General features: G+C 43.6%; 1 protein-coding gene across 15 annotated transcripts in view; it reads right to left on the bottom strand.

Annotated features, from left to right (window-relative positions):
• LOC122719964 (protein turtle) overlaps positions 1–14742 on the bottom strand; it is a 128885-nt gene that overhangs the window by 12411 nt on the left and 101732 nt on the right. For 6 of the 15 annotated variants that reach the window (XM_043946252.1, XM_043946257.1, XM_043946266.1 and 3 more), the window contains 10 exons: positions 13499–13718; positions 11542–11865; positions 8294–8581; positions 7787–8196; positions 7336–7607; positions 6442–6614; positions 4875–4955; positions 3176–3361; positions 2756–2983; positions 2235–2328 (listed from right to left, as the gene is read on the bottom strand). In XM_043946252.1, the coding sequence (XP_043802187.1) occupies positions 2235–2328; positions 2756–2983; positions 3176–3361; positions 4875–4955; positions 6442–6614; positions 7336–7607; positions 7787–8196; positions 8294–8581; positions 11542–11865; positions 13499–13718 (2276 nt within the window). Of the gene's footprint in view, positions 1–2234; positions 2329–2755; positions 2984–3175; positions 3362–4874; positions 4956–6181; positions 6251–6441; positions 6615–7335; positions 7608–7786; positions 8197–8293; positions 8582–11541; positions 11866–13498; positions 13725–14742 lie in introns of all 15 variants that reach the window. The other 9 variants (XM_043946255.1, XM_043946267.1, XM_043946256.1 and 6 more) reach the window with 8 other exon arrangements.

Raw genomic sequence — 14742 nt, 5'->3', positions numbered from 1 at the left:
TATCGGTGTACAAAATACAAACGTGCGTTGTCCGCTCGCTTCGTGTATAACATTCGGGAAAGAAGCGTTACGAAGCGATACGTTTGTGTTTGTACGAGGGGAGATCCGAGCGCGCGTTACTTGTGTAAATCGAGAGAGAGAGAGAGAGAGAAAGAAAAAAGGGCTTATCGCGAGACCGATTAGATTCAAATCTAATTTTTATCTAATCTAAGCGAGCATCGATCATTGCGTGTCAACGTGGAAATATTAATTAATATATCTCTATCCGATATATATTCTTCTATATCGTTTACCGTTGCGACGAATGGAGAATTCTCGCGATAAGCCCGATGAAAATCGTGAGAGGATAAACGGTTGGACGTGTCAACGATTCGTGGAGAAAAAGATTCGTAAAAACAAGCCATGAAAAAGTGATAAAGAGGAGGTGAAGGGAGACGAAATGGGCGCGAATGAGAATGAAGGAGGAAAGATAAACGAACGGAGAGAGAGAGAGAGAGAGAGAGAGAAAAAAAACGGTAGAAACGGCTGGTTAGGAGTGGGGAAAATTGCGAGGATGAAAAAAAAGAGGGAGGGGAAGAGAGGAGAGGAGTGGGGCGGGAGGAAGGAGGAAAGAAACAAAACGGCTCGTCGCGAGAAACAAAGGCGACATACGATCCAGAATAGGCATCACTGCAGTCGTATTGTGGACTTTTGGATGCCACGAAATGGAAATCATAATAGTCGGCTGAGTAGTAGTAGTAGTAATAGTAGTAGTAGTAGTAGTAGTAGTTGTAGTAGTTGTTGTAGTAGTAGTAGTAATACCCGCTATATATATAAACGTTATACAGTCCGGTTGGCGTGATTTCAAAGCTGAACACCTTATCATCGGTTATATCGAGGCCGATTTCACGATATACGTACGTACGATATAAGTTGGGAAATGCGACGACTTGGGCGAGCCATTTCCCCTTTGCTACAGATACACCGTTTGTTAAATAAACCGTTTCTCTCTGTTCCGTTTCTTTTTCTTTTTTTTTTTTTTTTTTTTTTCTCTTTTTCCGGCGTTCGTCTCGTCTGCACGTGTTTCACGAGCGAATCGCGTGTGTTACCTTCGATCCGATCTCGTACATTTTCCGAGATGCACGAATCGAATGCAAAGGTATCGCTCGATCATATTCGCTCGAATATTTCGAGAGAAGAATATATAGGATGCGCGCTTTTTTTTTTTTTTTTTCTTTTTTCTCCAAAACCTCGTCCAAAATACCTCTGCTGCTGCGGTTTAGTCTGCCGATTTTTAATCGCTACGCGAGACTCATCCGTCCGCGATGATTCGTGTGTACTTTCCATTTCATGTATAGCGCAAGATCAAAAGAGGAGTTTCTATTTTCGTTTACTATTCTTCGCTTTTGCGTTACTTTCCTATATATGTATATATATGTTTCAATGGGGATGCGTAACCACCGATGTGATAAAAGTTAAAAAGTGACCTACTATATTTTATATATAGTATATATATATAAGTCTCCCTCTTCGCTTATTCTATACTAACTTATTCGAAGATATTAACGAGATTAAAGAATAAGCGTATCGTTCGTCCGTGGAAAGACCAAGATTTCCTCCTTTCATCTCGATCGTCGAGATCGAGAGGGTATTGATTGTCGGACGAACGATACGCGTCTGTCGATCGTGTGTATAATGTATACTCAATATTCCCGACACTTGTATAACGCGTAATAATAACGTCGGGTATACACATTTCGAATATTTTGTTGGCTATTGATTACTCGTGAGAGGTTTCTTAAATGCTTGCGGTGCTTCGGTCGCCTAATGCTCTCGTTAAGAGGGGGTGGAGTGGACTTAATCGCTAGCTCTGACTAAACCTAAGTGATCGATATATATATATATATCTATATAATGTATATATACATTATATATATATATATATACATATATATATGTATCTTTATGTATCTTTCGGAGATCGTAGCTGCATCGAATCGAAACGTTGATAAATTTTCGAAAAGAATAATCCAATGGAAAGAAAGGTAGCAGAAACGGTACGAGTGCAGATACGATCTCTCCTTTCGGTCTACGTCCTCTGATTCGGTTATAATCGATCTTCCCCGACAGAGATTCCTCCCGATCGGAGGAAGAGTCGAGAAACTTAAATGAACAAAGTGGCGAGAAAAAACCTGTTTTTTTTTTAGGGGGGGGGGGGGAGGGAGGAAAGCAAAGTTTCGGAGATGGACACTCACTTTTTCAAAGGCACTGTTCCCTGGGGCCCCTGCCCTGCGCCGTTCCTGGCGTCGGTGACCCGGCAGGCCACCATACTATACGCTGAAAGCAGTTCTACAATGTTACAAGATTATGTTAAATGAGTAAACAGTTCAGGTTGACCAGGTTGCTTGCCCAGCTCCTGCGTTACCAGGTCGTTCTTCCCTCTCTCCTTTTCCAGCAAACAATGCCCGCCAATTTTTAATAATAATATTAATAATAATAATAATAATAATAATGATAATAATAATAATAATAATAATAATAATAATAATAATAATAGGGGAAATTAACTCTACATCTCGGCTCGGCTCGTCAGTTCAATCTAATCGAGAAATTAAGAAAAAAAAAAAAAGAGAGAAGAGGACCTCGAGCCCAGGTGCCCAGGGCCAGATTCGTAAGGATACAAGTCTACGATATATATATACACACACATACATATATATATATATATATATATATATAGGACCGAGTGACGCGTCTCGCAGCGACGCAGCCCTACCTTTCTCCTGTTTTCGTCTTTTCCGCTTATTGCAAATCTTCACCGCGCATATGCTCAGGATGATCGCGACAATGAAGAAAAGTATACCACCGACGACGCCCGCGGTGATCGCCTTGTGCTTCACCCGAGCCGGGACTGCGAATTTCACCTGATCGCTGGCACCGTAGTTGGTCGCCGAATTCGCGAACACTTGGAAATAATAGGTCCTACCACCGACCAGATTTTTCACTGTACTCGTTGCCGTGTTCAGCGTGCCGTGAAACAGAAAAAACGGGGGAGGGGAGGAAAAAAAACTCCTCGTTTAATCATCTTTCTCCGTTCTCTCTTCGATTCTATTATACGATAAGATAAGAAAGGAAGGAAGGAGAGAGAGAGAGAGTTAGAGAGAGAGAGAGAGAGAAAGAAAGAAAAAGAACATACCCAAATAACTGGTCTCCTCGGCTCGGATCTGTCCCTTGTTCAGCGTTTTCCACGGCCCGTCCGTCTTATACTTGATGGTGTAATATTGAATCAGATGATTACGCTCCACAGGGGCCTCCCAGGTAATGAGGAAACCGTTACTGACCTCCGTCACCGTCAAATTTTTCGGAGGACCTGGCTTTGGTCCTGACGATTCAGATTCCATGATTAATAAGTGGCTGACGTAGTTGAACGAACGTGTTTGAAACGAAAGAATTTTTTCTTTTTTTTTTTTCTTAATAAATTCGAGAGATTTATGCACGTTTCCACGTTCGTGATTCCCTTTCTCGAGGACTTCCGTCGGCCATTCGTCCAACGTTATTATTATTCCTACGTGTTACTTCACTACGTTTACAGAGAGAGAGAGAGGGGGGGGGGACAACGGCGAAATTGGGATTACGACCGCTAATAAAACTAACGAATCAACGCCGGAAGTAATTAGGTCGTAACATTATGTATGTAAGTAGTGACGAAAGAAGATGAGATCACGCGTCTCCGATTCCATCGAGAGAAGTTACGTCAACATCGTTATCGCGTTTCTCTTTTCTCGTTTCGATCTCGGAAAAGAAATGGCAGAAAAAATCGAAAAAGGGAAGAGAAAGAGGCAGGGGGAAGAAAAACACGTACGCGCGTGACAAAATTCGATTCAAAATTCCGACACTTGTCGATTATTTCGCGATTATTTGCAATCGTTAAACGATACGATAAATTTTCACGATTGAAAAAAAAAAAAAAGAAAAAAAGAAAAATACACGCGGGGGTGACCGCGTTCGTTTTGCGATCGTTTTTGCGGTATTTGCAATGCCCCCTATTTGTTAACTTCATTTCCGCGCTCGTGCATCGAATAAATTGCACCGGCCACACTACGCGTGCATTAGGAAATGCAAACACGCGTTCGAATACTCGCACTTCTCCCCTTCCCTCCCCCCCTTTGATCGCGCACGCATAAAAATATAAATGGATTTTCGAGCGAGGCATCGAAACGGAGACAATGTTCTTCCTCGAATTGCTATTTCGCATATATATCTATTCTATCTACGATTTTTTTTTTTTATTTTTTAATTCTGACGGATATCGAATAAACCGCGTGGAAATTCGCATTGAACGAATGATAAAAAAAAAAAAATTCGAATGGAAATTCGCAGAGTTCCGGTTCGTCGAAACTTGCGTGGCTCGTCTGACCGAGTCGAGACAATCGGCTCGTTCCAATACGGTACAACAACGCTAACAAACACGGAGAGAAACCGATTCACTGTGAAAAGCGAATTTCGCTATTTCCCGAGTACGTGTTTTCTCGCTAACGGGATTACGCGACTCTTTTTTATCTTTTTTTCTTTTTTTTTCTTTCGGCTTGCGTATAATCGAACGACAAAAAAAGTTTTTTGCATACCGTGAAAAGTAAGAGTATTTCTTTTGTATTTGTTCGACTTGCCGATCGAGGTGCGATGTTTGAACGCTTGGACACGAGGGAAGGAGAAACGAGGAAATAATCGATAAAAAACGAAATAATATAACGTAGAAAAGAACAAAATACGATCTTATATATATGTAATAATCAATGTAATAATCAATCACTTACATAAACTGAAAGAAAATCATAGAATTAAAGAGTAGAGGAAGAGAGGTAAAAATATAAAAAGAAAAGAAAAGAAACTGATACCTTTCGGACGCATGATTGGCGGGAACACTGGGTTGCCGGTGGAATCGGTCGGTAATATGAGTGTATTATGATCTAAGATGTCTGAAACGAAAGGAAAGAAAACGTAAAAGGTGAAAAATCAGAGCCGAGGACGAGACGTTGGTCGGCTAGGGTGACTGGTCGTGCCTTAATAATGAGTGGCGGAGAGCGGAGAGGAGGAAAAAGATCCTCGTGAATCCGATCCACCGGAATTCTCGTTAAGCTGGCTTTAATCGCGTTACTCGAGGCGGGCTAACGAGTTTCGAGACCGCTGATGCGTAGACAGCGACGGATAGGAGAGGGGAGACGGAAAAAGGCAGAAATTGAAGCGCGGGGAAAGAAAGTCCGCGAAATAGATGGATGGATGGATGGATAGATGTGTATATGTACGTACATATCTATCTAGATTCTCGTGGCACGGGAGGAAATTCGTTGAACGAAACACCGGTTATTCGCGACTTATTATTAACATCGGTCATTTCTGATCTCAACACGACGCGTTATTAATATGGAAATAGTGTAAAAGCGAACGAACCCGAGTTTCACGCGGTATTACCAACGCAAAATATACTCGATGGAACAAAAATTTCAGGACAGAGAGAAAGAAAGAGAGAGAGAGAGAGAGAGAGAGAGAGAGAGAGAGAGAGAGAGAGAGAGAAGAAAAGAGTAAGAGGAAAAAAAGGAGGAGATTAAAGTTCTTCTCTTTTTAGAGATAGGATAAAAATCTGTACAAGTTGGAGCGGGAAAAATCAAGGTGCACCGTGTGTACAAATGGAAACCAATGACCCGACAGATTCGAGAGAAGGAAATAAAAGCGGAAACAGAATGAACGGCTCGATGGGTTTTCCGATACGATAAGTCGCGACGGAAATCTTCTTTCCCTTCCTTCTTGCCTCTCCTTTCGACGCGGTCTTCCTTTGCCTTCCGTAACTTTTTCGCGAAATTCTCTCGCAGAATCGGTATTTTCCGACCTACGATCAACCAACCTCCGTAAAGATCGGTCGCCGAGAAGAGGTGAGAGAGGGAGGGGCAAAGGCATCTTTGCGAAACCGTTCGACCGAGGATTCTTTGTTGTTGGCTCGCCCGTTTTCAGAGAGGGCGAGAGACAAAGAGAGAAAGAAAGAAAGAAAGAAGGGAAAGGAGTTGGAATCGGACGATTTTATGCTCGATCGCGTTCAAATACAACGCGGACTCTCGTTTGAATGCTATCTGTTCTCGCGGATATCGATTAAATTATTATCGAACACGCGTGGTCCGTTATGATTTGAAAGAGAACGATATAATCTTACCGCTTTCATCCGTGGCTGCAACTTGGCCGGCGCTCGAGGATGGAGTCGCTGAATGTGTCAGTGCCACGTCTTCGTGGGTGAAGCGATTGAAAAGAGAAGGAAACGTTTTGCACAGGATACGATTTGTTAGTAGTGGGTTAACGGTCGGGCAAAGGTCGTTAGTCGCAACGATTGCAGCGAAACGGAGGATTCCGGAACGTAACTAACGAAATTGCAACGGAGCACGGCACGTTTTACGCGAAAGTTGAAAGGTCGTTTACCAAGAGTCCTGATGGTGATGAGTTTGCTCAACATTCCATCGCCCAGAGCGTTCTTCCCTATCACTTGGAACTCGTACAGCGTTCCTGGTGTCAGACTGTTGATCGTCACCGTTGTGCTTCCCGACGGAGTTACCGGAATCATCTTCCATTCCGACGTACCCGATTCTCTGTACCTGCGTAAAATGAAAATATATATAGTCAGAAAATAGAATCGGTTGATGCTTTAAAGGATTTTTTAATAAGGTTAGCTGCGCAACGTTTACGAGTTTTCTCCCAAATATCGTGGTTTACATTACGCTCAAAGTTACAACGAAGGATACTATTCGATTAGAAACATCGTTTCACATCTATAGTTCATTGGTGGAAAGAAGCCTCGTGGAAGAAACGCAGCGTCTGATTGGTTAATTTGGAAACGCCTATTTTCACACACATTTTCTACCATGGTATTTGTCACATATACGACGATCTCTATCTCTAAACCTCGATGCCTAAGCTAATTATGATTTGTAACAATAATTTATAAATGTAACAATAATTTTGTATTCGAACAGTTAAGATAATAATTATACGTATACGAATAAGTTAAACATACTAGTTAGCTTCAAAAATATTTCAGTTTCCAGTCTTGGATGATTATCCTAATGTAACTTCATAAATAAAAATAATTTTTACGATTTTGAATATTCGTATTATAGCTCTTCCACTGCTATGTAGCGTGTGGTGTCAGGATCGTCAACAAAGCGTCTGAAGTGGGGATAGGCGGTCCTAGCGAAGGACCCCTCTTGCCCCTGTGCCGTCCCGCGAGACTTTTTTTTCTAGTAGTGAACAGTAGAAACTTGAAACTCGATACATTCCACTCGACGAAACTACGAGGAGAGCAGCAGGCTCACTCACCAGATGGTATAGTCTTGTTTATAATCAGGCCCTCCAGAGTATCCCGGCAACCAAGTCAACGTGACCGAGAACTCGGTCGCGGTACCGGTTACGTTGTACGGAGCGTGGGGTTGCGTGCCTTCGACGATCAATTGCGTGGAGGCCGATATGGTGGCAACCTCGTTGGACGCCACGCATTGGTAGAAGCCGAAATCCGAGCGGCGAAGGCTTTCGATCGTTAAATTCCCGCCGACGGTCTTGGCCCGATTTCGTTGGATGGACGCGCCATCCCTCTGCGCAATTAAATAACGCGATACCAAGCGACTTAACACGACTGACGAGGCGGAGATGCCGAATTGAAAATTGTAAAAAAAAAAAAAAAATCGAAATCGCGAAGTTTTTCTCGAGTTTCTTGAGAGAGAAAGAACGGGAACGGTCGAAAGAAAGGAAAAAGATTCGTCTTTCACCATACCCTGTGCCACTGTATCGTGGGTTTCTGCGTGCCTTCCGCTTCTTGAGCGTCGCAGTGCATCTCCACCGTTTCGCCCACTTTTTTCTGATAGATCGGCTCCGGCTCGAGAGTGAACACAGGCGGATTTCGTACAAGCACCTCCATCGGTCCGGAACTTCCTTGCGTGCCGTGCGCGTTATAAGGCGTGCAGGTATACCGGCCCTGATGATTCTCATTGACTCGTGTAAAAAGCAGGGAGCCATTGTTCATCACAACGATATCCTTCGTTTGATAAGGTTCGAGCAATCGTTTGTCCTTCGTCCACGTCACGTATTGAAGGGTGGGATTCGCTTTTATGTAACAATGTACCACACCAGCCAACCGAAACGGTAGATATTGCACCGTGGGAGTGAACGTCACTTTTGCCGGATCTGCAAATTCAACCAATTATTATTATTATCATTATATTTTACTTTCTTTCTCGTCATTATGCGTATATTTGCTACATATACATTAAATACAACTCACATTCCACGTTTAAATAAGCGTTAGCGCTTTGCGGATCACCGATGCCATTCGTCACTTCGCATAGATATTGGCCAGAATCGTCAGCGCTCACGGGATTGATCACCAGGCTACCGTCCGATTTGATCGTCACTCTCGTGTCCAGCTCCGAGAGTTCCGTAACCGGTGAACCCTCGCGGAACCAACGTACGGTCACGTTACCGGGAAGAGCTTTAGCCTCGCAGTTAAATTGCACCTTTTCCCCTTCCAATTTGGTTTGGTTCATCGGCGGCACGGTGATCACTGCTCCACCTGTAACGACGATACGAGGGATAATGGCCGATTTCTGCCATCTTGTCAATGTCACTCTTATTCACTCTCTCTCTCTCTCTCTCTCTCTCTCTCTCTCTCTCTCTCTCTCTCTCTCTCTCTCGTTTGGACGACGATAGCGGAAATACGGCGGCCAACCAATATCCTGGCCGAAACGAACAGGAGGCCAAAAGCTTTTAACTCGGCCAGACGCGGAAACGCGTTGCGAAACGCGAGATTTCATCGTTTGGTTACTCTCGTGTCGGCAGTCCGCGCGAGACTACGTCGATAAGTAAACAAATGGAAAGGGAGACAGATGTTCTCCATTTAGCAATCCCGATAAATGGAACGGCTCTATAATGGATCGAATTGTTACTTTAGAAACGTATCGCCTAGCGAGAGAAAGAGCCGCGACAGATCCACGTATGTACGAGGTAAAAGCAATAGTCGTCCAATCGTAAGATTGACATCAAAAGGTGATTGTATATTTTTATATCTGTTTTTATACATCGCGCGTATATTTTTATGTTTATCGATATATATATATATATTCTTGCATGATGTATGAAAATATAAACGGATATGTTTTCATACATTGCGCGTACATCTCAAATATATTTTTATATTTCCAGCTAATATATATATTTATACGTGTACTGCATAACGTGAACAGCGTAAATACGTAAAAAGTAAATACAAATGAAGTAAATATAACTTTAAGTTAAAATTAAAATAATTGGAAAATGTTATAAAAGATAAATTTTATAACATTTTAATATTTTCTAAATATCTTCTCTCAAATTTTGGCCAAAAATTTATATTTTCAAAATCGTTACAAAATCGATGAAATACATTCAAACCTGCTGCAAACTTTTTTTGCAGGAGAATATATATAATCAGGACAAGAAATGAAATTTTGGTCAAATTTTCGAATAAAATTAAAAAAAGAGATGACATACGTGTTTTATAATTCTATGATGTCCTTCAATTTCTGAATACACGTTCAAAAGCATGATCCGTACATCCGACAAGGGGCAGAACGAGTATGGAGGATTCTGATCCGTCGACGGGAATTAATTCGGCAACACATTCCTTCTTTTCGATTCTTCGTTTCCGCGCGGTTTACATCGCAAAGTTGAACGACGGTTGAAAATCAACGGTCGTTCGATTGAATCTCGATGGTGGCGCCGCGCACGGGCATTTGTCGAGCGTCGATGCTTCGAAACAATGAAACGTGGTACGGTCGAATCGACCTCGCTTGAAACCGCAACCACGGGCGTGAAAAGATAGATAGCTCGCGCTACGGTAGAATTTCGCTACGTTGAAAACGCGGCAAGTTAAGTTGGAAGAACAAAACGAAGAATCCGCTGATAAACGACGACGATGAAATTTAACGAAATCCGAACGCGCGTGGATTGGCAACGCGATGAATTTAGAATCCGGACGCTCGATAAATATTCACAAGCCAGATTTCAAACTTTTCACCCGCGAGAGTAATGAATCTGAGAATACCGGAGGTGTAAAGTCGAAACCACGATCGATGCAGCACCACGTAGATATATTATATAGCTTTAAGACGAACAAAGGCTGGGAAATTGTTTTGTTTTATTAAGATGCAAAATCATGGATGTTGCGTCGCTGTGTTGGTGTTTTCATTGATGCGAGAAGAAAAAGAGAGAGAGAAAGAGAAAGAGGACGTCGCGACGGATGAATTTGGGAGTAGGAAAGGTCGGTAAATATTCAAAGCTCGGATTCAAAAGTTTGACGGGAACGGGCGGAGCAAAGTTCGGTTGGGCTCGAGGATCCTCCGCATTAATGGCACAGTCTGTCAACGGTGTTTTATACGAGAGCCTATGTCTACTTTGCATACACGATTCGGACGTTCGTTCGTTCGTTCGTTCGTGACTGCACGCCACGACTCCACGATTTATTAGTCCACAAACTTTCCACGGAACTTTCCTCCTCTTCCCCCTCTTCCTCCTCCTTCCTATCTTTACGAATCTTTTTTTTTCTTTTTCGCGGATAAAACGAATTTTTCGAGCGCTCGTGTCGGATCGAAGTCGAGCAGGACGTGAAAATTTCGTCCTCGACTGATCTTTAGATCTCGATTACGAAGAGGACGAAGAAAATCGGTTAACCGCAGAGGGGAAAGAAAGATTTCGGCGCGATGACGAAGATGAATGTTCTCGGGGCCACGTAACGAAGCGTAGAAATCTGCGATACCGGTGGAGGAAGGGAAAGGGGAGACAAATCGCTTTTTAACTCGACGACCCGTTGCGCCCCGCCGCGAACAACATCCTAATTGGTTTCAACGCGAGGATCCCAAATCCCTAACGCAAATTTCATCATCGAAACGAACGAAATCTCGATCATCGAAAATCGAGGAAAGACGGGAAGGGACGAATTTCTTTCTTCCTTTCTTTTCTGTGGAGAAGAGGAAATTTATTTAAATTATTATTCCTTCGAGATAATAAGATGGAATTTCAATTAATCAAAATACTCGTCTGGAATGGAAGAAATTCTGAAGAAAAAAATTGCCGAAACGTTGTTGTCGAGGAGGATTCGGGAGAGAGGAGGCGGTAAAAACAAGGCGGTGCCCGGTTTCCGATTTAGTGTGGATCGATGGACGAGGTTTCGATCACCGGTGAACGTTCCATCACCGGCGAATCGGTCGAACAAAAAACGAGCTGGTTGCATCGAGCGACGCGGTTATCGGAATTTCATTATCGAAGTTCGACCGATTACCGCCTACCAACGAAAATAGTCCGATAACTTCTAATAACAAGCCGCTTCGATAATTGTCCTACCGATCCGGCCTATATTAATTATCCGGCACGTGAAAAATTCTATCCTAACCTATTCCACGCACGCCCGCACAGGGATTATAAATTTGACGTCACGTGGTAAAAAGAAGAAAAAAAAAAGAAAGAGAGGAAGTTTTGGGAAACCGCGTTTGTACTCACCAGCGATTATGACGCGGGCCGTGTGACTGATTTGACCCTCTCCGTTTCGAGCGATGCACGTGTAATCCCCGATGTCCTCGCTCTTGATGGTCGAGATCCTGAGCTCGGTGCCGTCGTTGAATATTCCTATGGTTGACGAGGGCTCGACCGGATTCGCGTCCTTGTACCAAAGAATCTCGGGTGTCGGCGTGCCCTCCGCCTGGCAGTTCAATATTATCGCATCGCCCACGTTCACGTAGATCATCTCCTCCGGCGTGATGCTAAATTTTGGCGGCGCTACGAAAACCAACCAATCGTTTTTATCCTCCCTCGACACTCTTGGAACTGTAAGCAGATCGCGAGCGAAAAAAAGTGGAACGTGATTTTTCCGTGCGCGGAGACGCCCGATCGTAGTGCGGGTTTTCATTCAGATCCAGATTCGCGATTCGTTCTTGTCGATCGTCGAGTCGAAAGGTGGAAACGCGATTGATCAAGTTTTACGGGATCATGCTCGATGCAAAACGTTTTCTTTATCCCTCGACAACGCGCCTCTCTCGTAGAACGAGAGTAAGAAAGAAAGAAAGAAAGAAAGAAAGAAAGAAAGAAAGAAAAAAGGAAGAGAGCAGCCAGCCAAGTGGATATTGCGATCGCATTCCTGTCATTGTTTCTTCGATCGAATCGAAAAGACACGTCGAAGGACGGAAAAGGAGTTTCGAGGAGAAAAACGAAGGAAGGAAGGAAGGAAGGAAGGAAGGAAGGGGCGATAGTTTAGGAGCGCGAAGACGAGTAAACGACCAGAGCCAGAGAAACGATTTGAAAAGTACAAAGAGCGTTTTTGGTCGAGTGGTTCTTCTCTGTTTGACGCCGTTGGCAAATCCTTAGTCGTCGCAATCGGTCTGCACCGACGTTCCTCCTCGTGCGACGACGATGACGTGGACTCGAGTGTAGCCGTGGGCTCGATGTACACGAACTCGGTGAGAGAGAGAGAGAGAGAGAGAGAGAGAGAAAACAAGAGAGAAAACAGCGAAGGAGGGAACGTCGTAAGAGATACGAGGAGAAAAAGAGAGAGAAGGAAGAGTACCGTACCGTTTCCTAAAACATCTAAACGCATCAGTTCCCCGCGGCCATTCCGTCGTTTATGGCCAAAGAAAACGAGGCGGTAAGTTTTCCTTTCTACCATTTTTCTTCCGTTCCACCATTCCCTGTCTGTCCGGTTCAATGTCCCCACGACACCTTGGCGTAAAACTTTATTTATTTACGCGCATCCGCTTACGAAACCAAAGAATCGAATAGAATCGCGATATGGAATACCGTTACTTTCCGTCTCATTTCTTTTTCTTCCTTTCTCCTTTCCTTCCCCTTCCCTTCCCTCTTCCTCCGTTTCCCCCTCTCATACCCAACGCTTATCTTATCTTATCTCTTTCTCTCTCTTTCTCTATTTCTTTTCCTCTGTAATTTCGCGATAGAACGAGACGAGAGTCGGTCGATGGTTCGAAGGTAAGAAAATTGGCTGACCGTTGGAAAGAGAGGGAGGGGATAGTGGCCAATGAAAGTACCACGGTACTCGTCGCGGTCGTAAAATCTTCTTAAGCGCGAGATAATATATTAACGAGACCGGTTGGAGCTAGAAGCGATGTAAAAAAAACTTGGCCGCGCTCGGTTAAAAACTTTCCACTTAAATTGCACTCCCCGAAGAAACTCGTTCCATTATCGCGCTTAAACGAGTCTTTTTTTTTTTTCTTTCTCCCTCCCTTAAATCGATTGATTTTTCTTTTTCTTTTTTTTTTTTTTTTTTCTCGTCGATCGATTCTCTTCGAAGAATCGAATTTGGAAGAACATTTAAAATAACTTCTTTTAACAAGAATGCGACGAAGCGTTTGGACTTTCGACGGGACGATCGGTCGTCAACGAAGGAAAGGCGACAGTTTTTTTCGATCGGTTCCTCCTGTTCGGAGAAGAAAGAGGAAAGAGTACTCACCGTGGACGTCCAGGTGGAACCAGGTACCGTTCTTGTTGGGCGACCTGTTGAGGAAGACGACCTTGCACTCGTACCATCCTTGATCGCTCTCGCGGATGTCGGTCAGGTTGAGGCTCGCCCCGCCGTAAGGTGAGTTCGGGCTCACCCTCGAGACTCGACCTTCGTAACCCTCGCCACTGTGGGTCGGATACGAGTCGTACCATATGTATATCGGTATCTCCTGCCCCTTGCACCAACACAAACACGCAACATAAACGAGGGATCGTCGTGGAAAAAAAGAAAATAAAACGCGCTGGTACATACTGGTGCGAGACACTTCGCTTCGAGACACGGATCCAGGGAGAAGGGGAAGATGAGAAGAAGAAGAAGAAAAAGAAGAAAGAAGAAGAAAGGCGTGGCGTTAAAAAAAGAAGGGGAGGGGAGGGATAGAGAAATGTGAATCTGCTCGCACCAGCTGCCGATTAATGAATAATGAGAACGAATGAATACGAAAGAGACAGAGGATGCAGAGCGTGTGCGAAGAGCCTGAAACGATCGACAATTCGAGCTAAACGTAACGGATAATATTTTCGAATTCTTTCTTTGAGAGAGGAATCCACTTAGATTTTTCACATTCCGCGCTTCGTTCGTTGCGTTCGACTCGAGTTGTCCTACTCCATGCAACTCTCTACTGTACGGCAAACAGCAAGGAATCGGTATGGCGCGCGATGAAAGAAGTATGAATCCGTCGGGCAGAGCGTGCGCGTGGATAGAAGAGAGAGAAAGCGGGCGCCACGAAACTTTTACGCAACCGCTACACGTCACGTGCAAAGAGAGGGAATACTCCCCTTCGATCCTGGATCTTCTCCTCCTCGATCGAGGATCGACGAGGAGCTCTTGGTAAAAATATAGCTATAGACATGCTGCGATTAACGGACGTCTCGACGTCTTTTTCTTTTTTTATCGAAACGATCGGTGGTGAAAATTACGATCTTATCGTAATCGAAATGGTGCCCATATTATCGACGCGTTAATCGATACTCGTTCGCTCCAGAGTTAACAACTTGTCGAAGAAAGTAAAGATTGGTTAAAAATTTCGAATAAACTTGCTTTCAAATAATTTATGTTTATTAAAATGCTCGAACAAACGTCTACTCCTATTATTATCATAATTGATCCCGCTTTTCGAGTAAGCTGCGATTGCACTCGTTTCGATAAATAAATCGAAGCAACTTTAACTTTCCGTAATATTAAGCCAATTTAAA

Source organism: Apis laboriosa, unplaced genomic scaffold, assembly GCF_014066325.1.
Source record: "Apis laboriosa isolate Shangri-la unplaced genomic scaffold, ASM1406632v1 scaffold9_cov152, whole genome shotgun sequence".
Taxonomy (NCBI): domain Eukaryota; kingdom Metazoa; phylum Arthropoda; class Insecta; order Hymenoptera; family Apidae; genus Apis; species Apis laboriosa.
Note: the sequence above shows the minus strand (reverse complement) of the source record. Positions and strands in the feature narration are given on the sequence as shown.